Below are 21,402 nucleotides of genomic sequence, written 5' to 3' on the forward strand. Positions count from 1 at the left end.
AGATACTCAGAAGTGAAATTTTGGGGTAAATGCAATGCACATTTAAAATACTTAAAGTTACTGAAAGGTTTTCTTTCCCCAAAGTGGTTATTAAACTCCCTGTAATGGTGTATGAGTGTATCTGTTTCCCAGAAACAGGATATTATGAATCATTTTTTCTTTCTATCCCAAGATCAATAATTGATATTTTGACTTTAATATGTAAATTCTGATTTGCTTCCAGGTCTTTGATATTTTTCATATGATCTTCTTTTTTATTTTAAATTACCCCCTTTGTATGCTCTGCCCATTTCTCTAATATTAGTCTTTTTTATTGATGTGTAAAAAACTGTTCTATATATTAATTCTTTTAAGTATATATTGCAGATTTTCCCATATACTGCAAATTTTCCCATTGTTTTTAAAAACTTATCTTTAAACTTGGAGAGATTTAAGTTTTTATGTAGGTAGAAGACTTAAATTTTTATGTAGATAAATCTAGGACTTCTTTCTTTTATGGCTTCTGGCCACGTGGCTGTGTTTTGCTAAGAAAGTCTTCTCTATTTCAAGATTACAGGAATATGCTCCATTATTTCCTCTGGTAGTGCTGTAGTTTTTACAAATATTTCTTTCTTTACCTGGAGTTGGATGAGTTTGGATTAATCCCCCGCCCCCTGCCCCATCTTTTTGCCACTGACTTAAATTACCACTTTGATTTTACACTAAATTTTCACATATTCATGGACATTTTACTGAACTTATTTCTGTTTAATTGTTTTGTTGGTCCAGGGTTCAGGAAACTATGACACCGTTAGACAAATCTAACTCACCACCTGTTTTTATTTTAAAGACTATTTTGTAAGGAGAGAAAGATTTTGTAAAGAAAGATGTTTTTAAATCTGTGCAGTAAGTTTACCCTGTTATTTGAATACCACATCCTAAGTTCCTTACTGGTCCCTAGTTCATTCTAAGTATGTCATAGGAAGTAGAATTCATTGAGGCTTGGAATGTGGAAAATGACATTCTCAGCCTATCCTATGGCTTAAAAGGCTAATATTTTAAAACCAGGTGGTATTTTCTCTGATGACATATTATTTGGTATAATATATCTACATATTTAATATCTCTTAGAACATGATTTCTTAATCTAGGATTATGCAATATCTAATAATCTTTTTTATATGATATATAAAATTTGAAATATATGTGCTTTTTCTTTGGGAGAAGTTCATAGCCTTATTGGGCTTCCCTGGAGTGTAAGTGGTAAAAAATCTGCCTGTAATGCAGGAAATGTGGCAGGAGCTGCAGGTTTGATCCCTAGGTCAGGAAGATCCTCTGGAAAAGGAAATGGCAGCCACTCCAGTATTTTTGCCTGGGAAATCTTCTGGACAGAGGAGCCTGGCTGGCTGCAGTTCATGGGGTTGCAAAAGAATCGATGTGGTCACTCACCTAGAGCTAGACATCCTGGAGTGTGAAGTTAAGTGGGCCTTTAGATAGCATTACTATGAACAGAGCTAGTGGAGGTGATGGAATTCCAGCTGAGCTGTTTCAAATCCTAAAAGATGGTGCTGTTAATGTGCCTCACTCAATGCATCACAAAAATTCAGCAATGGCCACAGGACTGGAAAAGGTCAGTTTTCATTCTAATCCCAAAGAAGGGCAAGGGCAAAGAATGTTCAAACTACCATACAGTTGCACTTAGTTCACATGCTAGCTCAAAATCCTTCAAGCTATGCTTCAACAGTACATGAACTGAGAACTTTCAAATGTACAAGCTGACTAGAAAAAGCAGAGGAACCAGAGATCAAATTGCCAACATCCGTTGGATCACAGAGAAAGCAAAGGAATTCCCAAAAAACATCTATTTCTGCTTCATTGGCTATGCTAAAGCCTTTGACTGTGTGGATCACATCAAACTGTGGAAAATTTTTAAATTGATGGGAATAGCAGAACACCTTACCTGCCTCTTGAGAAACCTGTATGCAGGTCAAGAAGCAACAGTTAGAACCTTACATGAAACAGCAGACTGGTTCCAAATTGGGTGAGGAATAGGTCAAGTCTGTATATTGTCACCCTGCTTATTTAACTTCTATACAGAGTACATCATGTGAAGTGCCGGGCTGGATGACTCACAAGCTGAAATCAAGATTGCCAGGAGAAATAACAACTTCAGATATGCAGATAATAGCACTCTAATGGCAGAAAGTGATGAGGAACTAAAGAGCCTCTTGAGGGTAAAAGAGGAGAGTGAAAAGCCTGGATTGAAAAATTCAACATTTAAAAAACTGAGATCACGGCATCTGGTCCCATCACTTCATGGCAAGTAGATGGGAATAAAATGGAAAGAGTGACAAATTTTATTTTCTTGGACTCCAAAGTCAGTGCGGACGGTGACTGCAGCCATGAAATTAAAAGGTGCTTGCTCTTTGGAAGAAAATTTGTGACAAACCTAGAATGTATTAAAAAGCAGAGGCATCACTTTGCTGACAAAGGTCCATATAGTCAAAGCTATGGTTTTCCAGTAGTTATGTACGGATGTGAGAGTCGGACCAAAGAGAAGGCTGAGTGTCGAAGAATTGATACTTTTGAACTGTGGTGCTGGAGAAGACTCTTCAGAGTCCCTTGGACTGCAAGGAGGTCAAACAAATCATTCCTAAAGGAAATCAACCCTGAATATTCATTGGAAAGACTGATGCTGAAGCTCCAGTGCTTTGGCCACTTAATGCAAAGAACTGACTTACTGGAAAAGATCCTGATGCTGGGAAAGATTGAAGGCAGGAGGAGAAGGGAACAACAGGGGATAAGATGACTTAATGGCATCACACACTCGATGGACATGAGTTTGATCAAGCTCTGGGAGTTGATGATGGACAGGGGAGCCTGGCGTGCTGCAGTCTATGGGGTCGCAAAGAGTCAGACACGACTGAGCAACTGAACTGAACTGAACTGTTTTCTTCACTTAACAATGTATCTTGGATTGAATTAACAAGATGTAGTACAATGGAGTACTCTTGTTGTTGTTTAGTCGCTGAGTTGTTTCTGACTTCTACGACCTTAGAGACTGTAACTCACCAGGCTCCTCTTTCCTGGGATTTCCTAGGCAAGAATACTGGAGTGGGTTGCCATTTCCTTCTCCAGGGGAGCTTCCCAACCCAGGGATTGAACCTGAGTCTCCTGCATTGGCAAGCAGATTTTTTACCACTGAGTTGCCAGAGAAGCCCACAATGGAGTATTAGTCAACCAGAAAAATGAATGAAACTACCATTTGTAGTAATGTGAATGGACCTAGAGAATATTATAGTTAGTGAAATGTCAGAAAAAAACAAATACTGTATTGTATCCATATGTGGAACCTAAAAAGTAATGCAAACAAATGTATGTGCAAAATAGAAATACAGCTATAGAAAACAAGCTGCTGCTGCTGCTAAGTCACTTCAGTCGTGTCCAACTCTGTATGACCCCATAGATGGCAGCCCACTAGGCTCCCCCATCCCTGGGATTCTCCAGGCAAGAACACTGGAGTGGGTTGCCATTTTCTTCTCCAATGCATGAAAGTGAAAAGGGAAAGTGAAGTCGTTCAGTCGTGTCTGACTCTTAGTGACCCCATGGACTGCAGCCTACCAGGCTCTTCCATCCTTGGGAGTTTCCAGGCAAGAGTGCTGGAGTGGGGTGCCATTGCCTTCTCCAGAAAAAAAGCTATTGGTTACCAAATGGAGAGAGGGAAGAAAGGAGAAGTAAATTAATGGTATGGGATTAAAAGACAGAAACTGCTGTGTATAAAATAGATAAACAGTAAGAATGTATTGTATAGCACAGTTTATTGCAGGCATTTTCTTGTAGTAACTTTTAATGGAGTAAAACCTATAAAAAAAGTGAATCACTATGTTCTACACCTGAAACTAATATTGTAAATAGATAAAGTGCTATTTTAGATATCTTTCTAGATGATTTTTCAGAAGCTTTTTTTTATGTATAGGAGTGAAGTTGACTTGTGAATATTGTTTCTGTCCAGCATCTTACTTGACTCAGTCATTAATAATAATGACTCATACTGATTTTTTTGTGGGATCTATGTAAAGTAATGCTCAAAATTCTCCAAGCCAGGCTTCAACAGTACATGAACCGTGAACTTCCAGATGTTCAAGCTGGATTTAGAAAAGGCAGAGGAACCAGAGATCAAATTGCCAACATCCGTTGGATCATTGAAAAAGCAAGAGAGTTCCAGAAAAACATCTACTTCTGCTTTACTGACTACGCCAAAGCCTTTGACTGTGTAGATCACAACAACTGTGGAAAATTCTTAAAGAGATGGGAATACCAGACCACCTTACCTGCTTCCTGAGAAGTCTATATGCAGGTCAAAAAGTAACAATTAGGACTGGACATGGAACAGCAGACTGGTTCCAAATTGGGTAAGGAGTACGTCAAGTCTGTGTATTGTCACCCTGCTTATTTAACTTATATGCAGAGTACTACATGCGAAATGCTGGGCTGGACAAACCACAATCTGAATCAAGATTGCCGGGAGAAGTATCAGTAATCTCAGAGATGCAGATGTCACCACTGTTATGGAGGAAAGCAAAGAAGAACTAAAGAGCCTCTTGATGAAAGTGAAAGAGGAGAGTGAAAAAGCTGACTTAAAACTCAACATTCAAAATACTAAGATCATGGCGTCCGGTTTTATCTCATCATGGCAAATAGATGGGGAAATAATGGAAACAGTGAGAGACTTTATTTTCGTGGGCTCCAAAATCACTGCAGATGGTGACTGCAGCCATGAAATTAAAAGATGCTTGCTCCTTGGAAGAAAAACTACAGCCAACCTAGACAGCATATTAAAAAGCAGAGATATTACTTTGCTGACAAAGGTCCATCTGGTCCAAGCTATGGATTTTCCAGTGGTCATGTATGGATGTGAGAGTTGGACTGTAAAGAAAGCTGAGTGCCAAAGAATTGATGCTTTCGAACTGTGGTGTTGGAGAAGACTCTTGAGAGTCCCTTGGACTGCAAGGAGATCCAGCCAGTCAATCCCAAAGGAAACCAGTCCTGAACATTCATTGGAAGGACTGATGCTGAAGCTGAAGCTCCAGTACTTTGGCCACCTGATGCGAGGAACTGAGTCAATGGTAAAGACCCTGATGCTGGGAAAGATTGAAGGCAGGAGAAGGGGATGACAGAGGATGAGATGGTTGGATGGCATCACCGACTCAATGGACATGAGTTTGAGCAAGCTCCAGGAGTTGGTGATGGACAGGGAAGCCTGGTGTGCCTCAGTCCATGGAGTCGCAAAGATTCGGGCACGAATGAGCAACTGAACTGGCTGATGTAGATAAATCACAAAATCTGCAGATTGTAACAGTTTTCTTTCTTCCTTTTCAATCTTTTTGTCTGTTATTTCTTACTACACTGACTTGGACCACTATTACAATGTTAAATAAAACTGATAATAACAATTATTTTAGTGGAAGTCATCCTTTATTTCCTAATTTTATAATTTATTTATATTTGACTGCTGAGTCTTCATTGCTGTGCGAGCTTTTCTCTAGTTGTGGCAAGCAGGGGCTTCTCTGTGGTTGTGGTCTGTGGGCTTCTCATTGCAGTGGTTTCTCTTGTTGCAGAGCACAGGCTTGAAGGCGCATGGGCTTCAGTAGTTGTGGTACGTGGGCTTAGTAGTTGCGGCTTCTGGGCTCTAGAGTGCAGGCTCAACAGCTGCATGAACCTAGTTGCTCCATGGCATGTAGGATCTTCGTGTAGGATCTTCGTGAATCAGGGATTGAACTCATGTGCCCTTCAGTAGCAGGTGGGTTCTCTACCAATAAGTCACCAGGAAAGCCATATTTCCTAATTTTAAAGAGAACGGTTTTAACATTTTACCTGTAAGTTATATATGCTGTTTGCAACTGCTGCTGTTATAGCTGTCATTTATCAGGCCATAGGAATTTCCTTTTATTACTCATTTGTTATAAATGTGGTTTTTAAAGTTGCATGAATGGTTGTTTAATTTAATTGAAATGTGTTTGTATAATTATATTTATTGATATGTTAATTTTTCTTAAATCTCTTTATGTGATAAATTATGCTAGTCAATTTTCTAATATTATAGATTCCTTGCCTGCTTGGTATAAGCCCAACCTGGTCATGTTATGTTATGTTATTTATACATTGCTTGATTTGTTTAGTTGGATAATTTATGAGACTTTTTGCATCTATGTTTGTGAATCAGTTCAGTTCAGTCACTCAGTTGTGTCCGACTCTTTGCGACTCCATGAACTGCAGCATGCCAGGCTTCCCTGTCCATCACCAACTCCCGGAACTCGCTCAAACTCATGTCCATCGAGTTGGTGATGCAATCCAACCATCTCGTCCTCATGAATGTTCATGAATAAGGCTGTACTTTTGGCTTGAGATTAGGATTACATGAATTGGATAGCTTCTCCTCTTTGTTTATTGTTTGGAAAAATCTGTTTTAGTGTAGGAATTATCTCTTATATGTTTGGTTGAATTTGCTTGTAAAGCGGTTCAGGATTGGTATTTTATGTGTGAAAGATTTTAAACTATTGATTCAGTTTACTTGTTGAACAATTCATATTTTCAATTTTTATCAGTTGCTCCTTTTAGTAACTTGTTCACTTCATTTTCAAATTTATGCACTGAGTTGTTTATGTCATTCTCTTACTGTTTAATATCAGTAGCATCTGTAGTTTTGTCTAATTTCTCATTTCCAGTGTTGACTTTTCTATACCTTCATATTTTTTTCCCTTTCCTATGTTTTTATTTTACTGTGTTCAGTGATTTGTCCTTTGGTCTTGTTGAGCCTTTCTGTTTTATGCTTAGTTTCAAAATAATTTTATTTTTTTCTTCTTTATATTTTTGTTTCTTCCTTCTAATTTGATTTTATTCTCTTGGTCTGACCTTTTGTGTTGTGTTTTTAACATCTTAAATTTCAGCTTTCCTTCTTTCCCATTATAAATACTGAGTGCTTTGCCATCCCAGTTATATTATAGAAGTTTTGATATGTAATATTTTTATTATTAAGTAGTTCTAAATATTTTCTAGTTACCTATTTAATTTCTTCTTCAGAATTATTTTTGGATTTCAGAGCTTATGGATTTTCCTTGTGGTCTTTTTGTTATTGATTTGTAATTGTGCTTATTTCATATTATTCATAGAATTTTGTTTTTATGTTCCCAATACTTTGAATTTTTGTTGGGGATAGTTTTATGTTTTGCATATTATAGAAATTTGTAGAGGTTCAGTGTGTGTTTGAAAATTAATCCTCCAGCTCTTAGGTGGAGTGTTATATATATGCCATTCAATACACTAAAAGTACAGTAAAACCTTTTTTGGTCTGCTTGAACTATCAGTTACTGAGAGTAAAGTCTCACTTTAGGAAGGTGAGTTTGTTCTTTTATGTCTTTCAGTTTGGCTTTACATATTTTGAGGTTATGTTATTGAGTGTATACATGTTTAGACTTATTATGTCCTGGTTAAGTTCAGCTGTTTCTTTTTTTTTTTTTTTTTAATCCTAGGTATGACTCCTTTAAATCTCTGTTCCACTCGTGCCTCCCCACCTGGTATCTCTTTTGTTTAATTTTTATTGCTGTATTGATTTTGGGGGTGAGGACAGATGGTTAATATTAGCCTCTATTTACTTTTTCTGAAACTTTATGTAAATTTAGTTAAGAACCTACTAAAACAGAATTTTAGAAAGGATGATCACATGTAAATATTGTATATTTGGAAAAATGCTTACAAAATATGGAAACTTCCAGCAATATTGGTAAAGAAAAGTAATGAATATAGACTTGAATATATATATTAATAACTAAAAAGGGATCAAACCTATTCATATAGTAGGGTTTATTTATTTTAAAAAATTTAATTTATTTATTTTTGACTGTGCTGGGTCTTTGTTGCTATGCAGGCTTTTCTCTAGTTGTGGGAAGTGGAGGCTACTCTCTAGTTTCAGTGTGTGGGTTTCTCATTGTGGTGGCTTCTCTTGTTGTGGAGCACAGGCTCTAGGACATGTGAACTTCAGTAGTTGCAGCACATGGACTCAGTATTGAGGTTTGCAGGCTGTAGAGCGCAGGTTCAATAGTTGTGTTGCTCTGTGGCGTGTGGGATCTTCCTGGAATGGAGATCAAACTGTATTGGCAGGCAATTTTTTACTACTAGGGAAGCCCCAGTATAGTAGGGTTTTATAAAGAAAAGAGTGTTTTGTCACCCTATTCCAGTAAATTTGAAAATTTCAATACAGTGTATAATTTCTTAGAAAAATATAATTAATATAGTTGTCACAGATAGAAATAGAAAAATGAAAATGACAGTCTGAAAGAAATCAGAATATCAAAAATACAACATAATGATGCATATAAGATGTGTCACTAGCAAGTTTTAGTAGACCTTACAGTCATAAGTCTAAAACTTCTTTAGTTTTGTTTTTCACAGTAAGATCTTTAAACAACCTGGAATTATTTCATTTTAGGGAAAAGAAAAGGAGAAGAAGCTACTCATCATATTGGTTGGTTTATCATGGTACTAAATCAGATCAAGATAGTAGAGAAAAAAATATAATTGTAAACCAACATTGTTTATAACCACAGATGTAAAATACATAAGTAAAATGAAAGCAAACCAATTTCATGTTTTTTTTTTCTTTCTTAAATACATTACAGCAACTTCCCTGATGGCCCAGTGGCTAAGACTCTGCCCTCCCAATGCAGGGGTCCCAAGTTCAGTCCGTGGTCAGGGAGCATGATTCCACATGCCACAGCTAAGAGTTTGCATGCTGAAACTAAACAAACAAACAATCCTGCATGCTGCAACTAAGACCCAGCACAACCAAAATAAATGAATAATAAATATAAAAAATACATTATAACCAAGGAAGGTTTATCTCAAAGTGTACAAAGATGTATCAACTTCTAAAATCTTTTAAAGTAAAATGCCATGTTAAGAGAATAGAAAAGAAAACTAAATCTTTTCCACAGAGGTTGTAATTAACAGTCCTACCAGTTATATATGAGAATACCTGTTATTCACACTCTGGAAAATCTTGGTGGTTTCAGATTCTTCTATTTTTGGCATATTTGGTTGTTAAATAATAGAATGCTACTAATTTTATTTGCATTTCTCTAATTCTTGTATTGTAAACATAATTTTCTCTTTTATTAGCTATTTGCATTCAACACATTGAAAAATTGGGAGAATAACACTTATTGCATAGTTTGTTTACTTAAGAACAAAGCACTACTTTATTTATCTTTATAACTCTTACATCTTAGAAAATGCTCGGCATATAGTGAGTATTCAGAGATACTTGTTGAGTGAATAAATATTGGTAAACTATGAGACTTCTGAAGAAATTTGTGAAACTCATTTTTGAATGTCTGTGAATTAGAATCGTTTTGTTGTGTCAAAGAAATGATATTTTTGCTAGCAGTTTCCAGGAAATAAAGAATGGACAGAATTATTCTTTTAATTCATGTTGTTAATAATACTACAAGGTGCCATAAAATGTGGCTATCTGACTGAATCCTTAATCATACATGATTTAATTACTCATTTGCTTGGTGCTTGCAGAATGTATACTGTTGCATGGAAAGATAATATCATTTATTTTTTGACATATTGTTACTTTTTGTACCTTTGCTAAAGATTGTTTCAGCAACCATTTGCTTACCTGAATTGTATTTCAGATACTTTAGTTTTTAAAGAAGTTTCTTTTCCTGTTTTATGATAGTGTTTTAGAGGATTGAAATACTTAGATTTCTAACCTTTTAGATAATGTTACCCAGAGGAAGGCATATATAGAATTATTCTTTAACTATAGTTGTCTGTGATGAATTTGCAGTCTTTGGATTTAGGGTCAGAATGAAACAGAAATATAGAACATATCCTCTGCTTGGATTAAGATATTTGGAAATTTTGAGGGGGACAGAGTTATAAAGAGAAGTAGAAGAAACAAAGAACTGTTGAATGTAATGTAAGCTGTGTTGTGATATTTTCCAGCTCTAGCTGACAACTAGAGTAATACTAGTCTCCCCCGCCTGGCTCCAGGTCTTTATTTTTAATTTGCATATTCTATATGTACCAATTTTAGCCAAATATTTCCAATACACTAGTGTAGAAGCAAGGAAAGAGAGGGACACTAGTCTCAAGATTATTACACTATTTCTTGCCATGGCCTTATAAACCACCTACACCTTTGTCAGTAATCTATTTGTAAATTAACTATCCTCAGATTGGAATAATTTATTTCTATTAGGACCCTAAGTGATTTCACAGTCTCACCATTTGTCCAGTCCAGTTTGTTCAAAGCTAAGATGTCTTGGTTATTTTATCAGCATGTTAACTCCCTGGCTTTACATCTCTCTCACAGTATGAGATCCTTTATACCTTCATTCAGATTTGATCTGTTTATTTGATCTTCATCTTTTCTGTTGTGTGAATTCCAAATAGAGATTCAATCTGTATTTCCTTTCCTGACAATCTAAAGCACTGCAGAAACTTCTAAACCAATGCAGAAATCTCTCGTAGACTGTGTTCTGCAATGTGGAATACCCCTCTTTTCTAAACTGCTGCTGCTGCTGCTGCTAAGTCACTTCAGTCATGTCCGACTCTGTGTGACCCCATAGACGGAAGCCCACCAGGCTCCCCCTTCCCTGGGATTCTCCAGGCAAGAACACTGGAGTGGGTTGCCATTTCCTTTTCTAAACTCAGTTCAGTTCAGTTCAGTCGCTCAGTCGTGTCCGACTCTCCGCGACCCCATGAATCACAGCACGCCAGGCCTCCCTGTCCATCACCAACTCCCGGAGTACACTCAAACTCATGTCCACAGAGTCGGTGATGCCATCCAGCCATCTCATTCTCCATCGTCCCCTTCTCCTCCCGCCCCCAACCTTTCCCAGCATCAGAGTCTTTTCCAGTGAGTCAACTCGTCGCATGAGGTGGCCAAAGTATTGGAGTTTCAGCTTTAGCATCAGTCCCTCCAATGAACATCCAGGATTGATCTCCTTTAGAATGGACTGGTTGGATCTCCTTGCAGTATAAGGGACTCTCAAGAGTCTTCTCCAACACCACAGTTCAAAAGCATCGATTCTTCAGCGATCAGCTTTCTTCACAGTCCAACTCTCACATCCATACATGACCACGGGAAAAACCATTGCCTTGACTAGACGGACCTTGGTCGGCAAAGTAATGTCTCTGCTTTTTAATATACTATCAAGGTTGGTCATAACTTTCCTTCCAAGGAGCAAGCGTCTTTTAATTTCATGGCTGCAGTCAGCATCTGCAGTGATTTTGGAGCCCAAAAAAACAAAGTCTGACACTGTTTCCACTGTTTTTCCATCTATTTCCCATGAAGTGATGGGACCAGATGCCATGATCTTTGTTTTCTGAATGTTGAGCTTCAAGCCAACCTTTTCACTCTCCTCTTTCACTTTCATCAAGAGGCTTTTGAGTTCCTCTTCACTTTCTGCCATAAGGGTAGTGTCATCTGCATATCTGAGGTTATTGATATTTCTCCCAGCAATCTTGATTCCAGCTTGTGCTTCTTCCAGCCCAGCGTTCCTCATGATGTACTCTGCATATAAGTTAAATAAGCAAGGTGACAATATACAGCCTTGACGCACTCCTTTTCCTATTTGGAACCAGTCTGTTGTTCCATGACCGGTTCTAACTGTTGCTTCCTGACCTGCATACAGGTTTCTCAAGAGGCAGGTCAGGTGGTCTGGGATTCCCATCTCTTTCAGAATGTTCCACAGTTTATTGTGATCCACACAGTCAAAGGCTTTGGCATAGTCAATGAAGCAGAAATAGATGTTTTTCTGAAACTCTCTTGCTTTCTCCATGATCCAGCGGATGTTGGCAATTTGATCTCTGGTGCCTCTGCCTTTTCTAAAACCTGCTTGAACATCTGGGAGTTCACGGTTTACATACTGCTGAAGCCTGGCTTGGAGAATTTTGAGCATGACTTTACTAGCGTGTGAGATGAGTGCAATTGTGCGGTAGTTTGAGCATTCTTTGGCATTGCCTTTCTTTGGGATTGGAATGAAGACTGACCTCTTCCAGTCCTGTGGCCACTGCTGAGTTTTCCAAATCTGCTGGCATATTGAGTGCAGCACTTTCACAGCATCATCTTTCAAGACTTGAAATAGCTCAACTGGAATTCCATCACCTCCACTAGCTTTGTTCGTAGTGATGCTTTCTAAGGCCCACTTGACTTCACATTCCAAGATGTCTGGCTCTAGGTCAGTGATCACGTTATCGTGACTATCTTGGTCGTGAAGATCTTTTTTGTACAGTTCTTCTGTGTATTCCTGCCACCTCTTCTTAATATCTTCTGCTTCTGTTAGGTCCATACCATTTCTGTCCTTTATCGAGCCCATCTTTGCATGAAAAGTTCCCTTGGAATCTCTAATGTTCTTGAAGAGGTCTCTTGTTTTTCCTATTCTGTTGTTTTCCTCTATTTCTTTGCACTGATCACTGAGGAAGGCTTTCTTATCTCTCCTTGCTATTCTTTGGAACTGTGCATTCAGATGCTTATATCTTTCCTTTTCTCCTTTGCTTTTCGCCTCTCTTCTTTTTACAGCTATTTGTAAGGCCTCCTCAGACAGCCAGTTCGCTCTTTTGCATTTCTTTTCCATGGGGATGGTCTTGGTCCCTGTCTCCTGTACAATGTCACGAACCTCCGTCCAGAGTTCATCAGGCACTCTATCAATCAGATCTAGTCCCTTAAATCTATTTCTCACTTCCACTGCATAATCATAAGGGATTTGATTGAGGTCATATCTGAATGGTCTAGTGGTTTTCCCTACTTTCTTCAATTTAAGTCTGAACTTCGCAATAAGGAGTTCATGATCTGAGCCACAGTCAGCTCCTGGTCTTGTTTTCGCTAACTGTATACAGCTTCTCCATCTTTGGTTGCAAAGAATATAATCAATCTGATTTCGGTGTTGACCATCTGGTGATGTCCATGTGTAGAGTCTTCTCTTGTGTTGTTGGAAGAGGGTGTTTGCTATGACCAGTGCATTCTCTTGACAAAACTCTATTAGCCTTTGCCCTGCTTCATTCCGTGCTCCAGGGCCAAATTTGCCAGTTACTCCAGGTGTTTCTTGACTTCCTACTTTTGCATTCCAGTCCCCTAGAATGAAAAGGACATCATTTTTGGGTGTTAGTTCTAAAAGGTCTTGTAGGTCTTCATAGAACCGATTAACTTCGGCTTCTTCAGCATTACTGGTTGGGGCATAGGCCTGGATTACTGTAATATTGAATGGTTTGCCTTGGAAACGAACAGAAATCATCCTGTCATTTTTAAGATTGCATCCAAGTACTGCATTTCGGACTCTTTTGTTGACCATGATGGCTACTCCATTTCTTCTAAGGGATTCCTGCCCACAGTAGTAGATATAATGGTCATCCGAGTTAAATTCACCCATTCCAGTCCATTTTAATTCACTGATTCCTAGAATGTCGACGTTCACTCTTGCCATCTCCTGTTTGACCACTTCCAATTTGCCTTGATTCATGGACCTAACATTCCAGGTTCCTATGCAATATTGCTCTTTACAGCACCGGACCTTGTTTCTATCATTGGTCACATCCACAACTGGGTATTGGTTTTGCTTTTGCTCCATCCCTTTATTCCTTCTATAGTTATTTCTCCACTGAGCTCCAGTAGCATACTGGGCACCTACCGACCTGGGGAATTCCTCATTCAGTATCCTATCATTTTGCCCTTTGTTACTGTTCACGGGGTTCTCAAGGCAAGTATACTGAAGTGGTTTGCCATTCCCTTCTCCAGGGGACCACATTCGACTGTGGTCCATGTGATTAGATCAGCTAGTTTCCTGTGATTATGATTTCAGTTTGTCTGCCCTCTGATGCCCCCTAGCAATACCTACCGTCTTATTTGGGTTTCTCTTACCTTGGTCGTGGAAAATCTCTTCACAGCCGCTCCAGCAAAGTGCAGCCGCTGTACCTTACCTTGGACGAGGGGTATCTCCTCAAGGCCCCCTCTCCTGACCTTGAACGCGGAGTAGCTCCTCTCGGCCCTCCTGCGCCTGCGCAGCCACCGCCTGTTGGACGTGGGGTAGCTCCTCTCGGCCGCCGGCCCTGGCCTCAGGCGTGGGGTAGCTCCTCACGGCCGCACCTCTTTGCGTGGTTCGTTGGTTAGGGCTAAATATCTTAGACCAAAACAAGTGGTAAGGCATCCTGTGTTTCTTTCACTCTTCTAGTGCTTAAATACATACCTTTAATCTTCTACATTCTGGTCCATGGTAGGAAGGAGAAGAGAGCTGTACCCATATATAAAGACCTTTTAATCATATTAACTCCTTTTTGTGTGAGAATAAGGAGGGACATCGGGGGAGGAAAGGTGACAGGTCTAAATTTCTCTCAGAGACAGCAGAATATATAATTTATTTTATAATTTTTAAAAAATTTCAGTATATTCCCTGTAATTAATAATGTTTACGTTTCTTGTATGGCATCCAAGGCCATTTCCATTTTCCATTTTCTAGCCCTGATTTCTTTTTTATTGTTACAATTCTATTACAGGAATTAATTATTTACCATTATTACCCAAAGTTCACTTTCTTGCTTCCCTTAATTTGCAAATATCTCTCCCTTTGCTGGGAATGGGGCTTCCCTGGTAGCTCAGAGGGTAAAGCATCTGCCTGCAATGTGGGAGATCCGGGTTCACTTCCTGGGTTGGGAAGATCCCCTGGAGAAGGAAATGGCAAGCCACTCCAGTATTCTTGCCTGGAGAATCCCATGGACGGAGGAGCCTGGTAGGCTACAGTCCATGGGGTCTCAAAGGGTCAGACATGACTGAGCGACTTCACTTTCACTTTGCTGGGAATATCTGCAGTGCAAACAGGTAAAGTAGCAAAGTTTGCTTAGTCCTCAAGGCCCAGGTCCAAACTTACTCCCTCATTAGTGTTCACATAAGAGAATTAGGGTTCCAGTCTCACTGACCCTGAAGCGCTTTGTATCTATCTATCTATGTTAGAAACTTCGATCACATTGTTATGTTATGTGTTTACATACTGTGTAAACAGTCTTTCAGAAAGACTGTGAAGTTCTTGAATGAAGGTACCATATTGTAATTATATTTGTTTAAAACTCTAGTAATTGCCATCATGCTTTGTATAATATCAACTCTTGCTAAAGGCATGTTAAAAGAAGAAATAAACGAATGAACGTGGCAGAAATTTTAATTTATTGTGTTAATTTACTGTGTGGGAATTGCTGAATCTCTCTGGTGCTAACATATTTCCTTTTACTCCTTGGATCTTTGTGTTAAAATATTTATCTAACATTGAGTTAGAATACATGGAATGTTTAACATGAGAATATATTGATCTCATTTGTATGTCACTGCAACTTTGCATTATTTCTTGTGTTATTTGGCTTTTAAAAATATGTTTTCCACCAAAAATATAATTCATATGTAAGAAATAAATGAAACATGGAAATTAAAACTATTTCTTCTCAATACAGTTTCATGGGACTATTAAATACTTCAGCTTAATCCTTAATCATAATGTTTAAGAAATACTGTTCACATCTCATTTTTATCACATTTCAGTAATTGATATTACGTTTTTGTTTCAGCTAAACCATTTACTTCTAAAGTGAAACAGATGCGATTACATAGAGAAGACTTTGAAATATTAAAGGTGATTGGTCGAGGGGCTTTTGGAGAGGTAAGAGATAAAGGTTTTATAGAGATCTGATATTTGTTTTGCAAGCTATTTTATACAGTCTTTGAAAGAATTTAACTGAAATATTATTTACTTGCTTTTGTACTTGATATTATTGATCAGAAATCATTAAAATTTTGAGTGGAATCTTTCTACATGGATTTTTTCCCCAGTATATTTCTATTTTTTATATGTTACTGAAGTTTGAGTATGTGGACTCTTCTGTTTGTCTATTTGTCTCTCCTTGTGTCAATAGTACACTGCCTTGAATTAACTTTAGTTTGAGAAGTCTTAATATCTGGTAGTGTATTTACTGTACCTTCTTCTCTCTTTGCCTCTCTTGTTAACCCTTTATATTTTCATATAATTTTGGAATAAATGTTTCAGTTTGTACGTACTCTTAAAAATCCACATCTATACTCAACACTCACATACCTGGAATTTTGATGAGGACTGCACTTAACTAGAGATTACTTTGAAGTTAATTTACATCTTAATAATATTGAGTCCATGAACATAGTATATTCCTTCATTTATTCAGGGCTTTATAAATTTAACCCATGAATTATTTGTAGTTTTCATTCGGTAGAGATAATTTATGCATTTTTCAGCAGATTTATTCCTAGGTATGTTATATTCTTCATGCTGTTTTAATCAGATTGTTAAGTTTTATTTTCTAATTGTTTTTACTAGTAGTTAGAACTACGATAGAATTTTGTTTATTGACCTCATACTCAGCAACCTAGCTTATTGTACTTTTAAATTAAATCATGAATTGTGTTGGATTTTAATCAATGCTTTATCAGCATTTTTTGAGACGTGGCTTTTCTCCTTAATTAGTTGAGTTACATTGATTTATTTTCAAATGTGAAGCTAACTTTGCATTTCTAAAATAAGCCAGCTTTGTTGGGATATATTATCCTTTTAATTTACTGTTGGACTTGGTTTACTATTTGTGTGTGAGTTTTGAATCTTTAACAGGAATTGACCTGACATTTTCCTACTTACCACATCCTGATCAGATTTTGGTATCTTGGTTATACTGGCCTCATAAAAAGAGGGAGGTGTTTCCTCTTTTATTGTTCTCTAGAAGAGTTTGAGAAGATTATTATTATTTCTTCCTTAAATGCTTAGATTTCATTGGTGAAGCCATTTGGGCCTGGAGGTTCCTAGAGAGAGAGTTTTAAATTATATATTCATTTTTAAAAATTGAAATTGGACTATGTGGATTTTCTGTATAGGTGTGTCAGTTTTGGTAGGTTCATCCATGTCACCTAATTTTTCAAATTTATTACTGTATTGGTCATTTGCACTTCTCATTTTTTTCATTTGTTATACTTTGAGGTTTATCAATTCTGTTATTTTTTCAATGAATTAACTTCTGCCCTTTGAGTTTGCCTATACTAGATTTGTTTTCTGTTTCATTAGTTTTTGCTTTTAAAATATTCTCTGTCTTTGGTTTTAACTTGCTGTTCTTTTTCTAACTTGTGGAGATAGAGCATTGATTTCTAGCTCTTTTCAATGACCTGAAAGGCTATACTTTTTCCTCTAAGCAACTTTAGGTATAGCCAAGTTTTGATGTGTCATATTTTCATTATAGTTTTCCTTAAAATACAGTGTAAATTCCAATGTGATTTTAGATTTCTCTAGTGAAGAGTCGGACACGACTGAGCAACTGAACTGAACTGAACTGAAGTGGATTTTTTTACCTTTGATTTTAGAAGTTTATTTCTCAATCTCTACTTGGTGCATTTTTAGTTATCTGAGTGATAATTTAATTCTAGAGCAGTCAGTGAGTATGCACTGTGTGTTTTCACATCTTTGAAATTTGCTGTACGGTGTTCTATAAATATCAGTTAGGTGAAAGATATTAATCTTGTTTAAATCTTCCATATCCTTAGTGTTTTTCCTGCTTGTTGCTTCATTTCCTGAGCGAGGATTTGCTTATTTCTTTTTTATTTTATTTCTTTCAGTTTTCACCGATAGCAAATATTACATTATTATATCTCCCTAGTTATTAACTCTTTTATCAGGATGTAATGATAGCTGTTATCTCTAAGTAGTAAAGTTAAACTTTACTTCATCTGATATTAGTTGAATGATGCCAGCTTTTATTATTAGTCTTCTACGTTAAATATCTTATTCCACCCTTTTAGTTTCAGTTTTCTATAACTTTGCATGTTTACCATTTAATAGAATATAGTTTTTGGTTTTTAATTCAGTCTGATAAGTTTCATATCTTTAATTGGAGTGTAGTCAGTTGAAATTAAATATAATTACATTATTATTATTTGTTTTCTATTTGTCTTGCACATTTAGTATTATCTTTCTCTCAATTCTGGGATTAACTGAGTATTTTAAATTATTCTTTCCCCCTTCTATTAATTTCTTAGCTGCACCTTCTTTTATTGGTTTCCTGAGATTGCTTCTTCTGTTCTTAAGTAAATTTGTATTGAGTGGGCAAAAGTTTGTTTGGGTTTTTCCAGAACATCTCACAGAAAAACCTGAATGAACTTTTGGCCAACATTTTGCCATTTCCCTTTTTTTTTGGTCATTGTCTTTTAGCTCTACATATATTTGACACCCCAAAAGATATGATTATACTGTCCTTCTTCATTTTAGATTTACCCATGTATTTACATTTTTTTACTCTTTGCTTTCACATATTTATTTATATTTATATATTTCTCTTTCATAGGCTTTTTGTTTTGACTTAAAAATGTCCTTTAGTAATATTTTGCCAGGTCTGCTTAGATAAATTATCTGCCATTTTTTGTCTGAAAATACATTTATTTTGAGGTTTTAACAAAATTGTGTTATATACATACTTAGCTCAGTGAATTTGTACATTTGCGTGAACTTCTGTAACCTTTGTGTTGATCACAATAGGCTTCTATTGCCCGCCTCTGTGACTAACCACCTTCTCAGTAACCATCTATTCTGACTTCCTATAATTTTAGATTTATTTTGCCTGTTTTTGAATGCTATACTAGTTGAATTATATAACATATATATTTATTTCTTTTGTTTCTGGCTTCTTTTGCTCAGTATTATGCTTGTATAATTCACTTTTGTTTTTTATTGATCCACAATATTCCTCTGTATGAATATACTACAAGTACTCAAATTTATTTTTGACCATTGTTAATAATGTTGTTATGGACGTTCATATACATGTATTTTAGGAGACAGAAGCATTCATCTCTGTTTGCTGTAACCCTAGTAGAATTTGGGTCACATGGTAGGCATATTTGGATTTAGTTGGTAGTGCCAAATAATATCCCAGTTGGTTAGGTCAGATTATACTCCCGCCAACAATGTGTGAAGGTCCCAGTTGCTTCACAACCTCACCAGCAGTTGGGTCAATTTTTAAACTTTAGACCTTTTTTTTGGTGGATGAGTAGTGGTATTGATTGTGATTTCATTTTATATTTCCTGATAACCTTTAAAGTTGAGCCCATTTTCATATCACTTCACGTAACTTGGACATCCTTTTTCGTAAAGTGCACATTTGGGGCCTGGGGGAGTGGGAACAAGTGACTTATTGGTATATTCTGGATACAAGTTGTTTGTTAGAGGTGTGTGTGTGTGTGTGCACATGTGTGCACACGCATGCTCATGTATTAAACAAAATCTCTTCCTGTCTGTGGCTTGACTTTTCTCTGTATAGATCTTTTATTGAAGAGGAGATTTTAATTTTGGTGAAATGCATTTGATTAAGCTTTTCTTTATTAGTGTTTTTTTGTATTTGTTAAATTTTTTCTACCCTGAAAGTCATGAATTTGTTTCCTGTTATATAATCTATAAAAAAATCTTTTTCATTTAGGTCTATGATCTATCTGGTATTATTTTGTGTTTTGTGAGGTACAGTCAAGGTTCAATTTATTCTTTGTGGATTTCACGGCATCATTTATTTAAAGACTACTTTTCTACATTTGATTGCAAAGGAACTTCTGTTAGTCAGGTGTTATGTGTGCTACTTTTGTTAATTTTTAATAGTTTTTAATGTAGAATTTTTGTTCGTGTTTCATTAAATTTTTTTTGGGTCTTTCATGTTTATTGATGAGCCTATAACCGCTGCTCGACTAGAAATACAATTAATTTTTGTGTATTGATCTTGTATTTAAATATCTTGATGTATTAACTATGCCTCGTGTATTTATAAATTTAAAAAAAATTGCATGTGCATAGTCATACCATTTCCAAATAATGACAGCTATTTTCTTTCTTTCATTTTTCCTTTTATTTGAGTTAACTTTTGTCGAAAGGTTTTCTATATCTGTTTTGATTACATGATTTAACTTCTATATTTGGTTAATGTGGAAGTAGTATTAATTAATTTTTAAATATACCAATAGTGGATTGCTATATAAATCTGGTTGTTCCTGATGTATTTTTAGTGTATTATTGGTTTTGATTTGCTAATATTTTGTTAACCATTTTTCGTTATGTGCGTGAAAAAGATTGGCCTTTAATTTATCTATCTTTTAATTTCCTTATATTTTAAAAATGTTATGCTTATCTCTTACGACCATTTGGGAGTTATTCACATATCAATTTTCTGAGTTTGTTTAAGATTATTGCTATTTCTTTATATGTTTGAAAGTATTCTCTGGTGAAGCCATCTAGACTAGGAGTGCAGTTTCTTTTGGTTGGTTGTTTATATCTTTGGAGGTAAATTTTATATATGTTGAAATACACTAGTTGTATTATGTACAATTCTATGAGTTTTGACAAATGGATTCACCTTTCTCAAGATACAGAATGTTTCTGTCACTCTAAGAAGTTCCCTTTCCTGTTAGCTTCCTATAACTTCTGTCAAATGGCAACCACTGTTCTAAATTTTAACCATGGAATAGTGTTGACCATTTGAAAATTTCATGTAAATGAAAATTATACCATATATAATCTTTTGTGTCTGCCTTCCTTTGCTCAGAATAAATGTCTGTGAGATTCATTCTTGTGATCAAATGTAGTAATACTTTTTACTGCTGATTAGTATACTGCTCTTTTAGTATACCATAGTTTATTCTTCTACTGATAAACAATTGCATAGTTTCTCATTTTTGGTTGTTAGGATTAAAACTGAAGTGAATATTCGTGTACAAGTTTTATGGAACTGTGTATTCATTTTTCTTGGATAAATAATGGATTGGAACTGCTGTTAAGTAGTAGATGCATATTTAAATTGAAAAGAAACTGCCACATTTTTTTTCTAATAGGGTTGCACCATTTTATATTCCTATCACTTCTGTGTTCTCACCAGTATTATGTTGTTGTTGTTAGTCTTTTAAATTTTAGTCATTCTAATGGATGTTTGATAGTGTCATATGGCTAAACTGCTTGTTATGTGGATTTGTGTTATATAAAAACATAATGATGAGTTTTTGTGTTATATCTTCCTTTGTGACGTGTATGTTCAGATATTTTGTTCATTGAAAAAAATGAGGTATTTGTATCATCATTATTAAGTTACAAGAATTATTTATATTTTATATTTATAAATGTCTTTTGTCTGATAAATATTTTGTCAGTATTTTCTCAAAGGCTGCATAAATTTCCTGTTAATTTTCTTAAAAATGTCTTTTGATGAGCAGAAGTTAGGTTTAATTTTATCAATCTTTTTCCTTCATGGTTATTTTTTTCCTGTGTTCTTTGTAATAAATCCTTATTTATATCCAGGTCACAGAGATATTTACGAATGTCTTTCCCTAAA

The 21,402-nt window shown here is 36.1% G+C and overlaps 1 protein-coding gene across 15 annotated transcripts in view; it reads left to right on the forward strand.

Annotated features, from left to right (window-relative positions):
• The window catches only part of CDC42BPA (CDC42 binding protein kinase alpha), a 297,091-nt gene that overhangs the window by 30,609 nt on the left and 245,080 nt on the right, over positions 1–21,402 (forward strand). For all 15 annotated transcript variants that reach the window (XM_088845512.1, XM_088845513.1, XM_055419752.2 and 12 more), the window contains exon 2: positions 15,598–15,689. In XM_088845512.1, the coding sequence (XP_088701638.1) occupies positions 15,598–15,689 (92 nt within the window). The remainder of the gene's footprint in view (positions 1–15,597; positions 15,690–21,402) is intronic.

Source organism: Moschus berezovskii, chromosome 17 (assembly GCF_049115385.1).
Source record: "Moschus berezovskii isolate FMDL1 chromosome 17, NW_MosBer_1.0, whole genome shotgun sequence".
NCBI classification, from domain to species: domain Eukaryota; kingdom Metazoa; phylum Chordata; class Mammalia; order Artiodactyla; family Moschidae; genus Moschus; species Moschus berezovskii.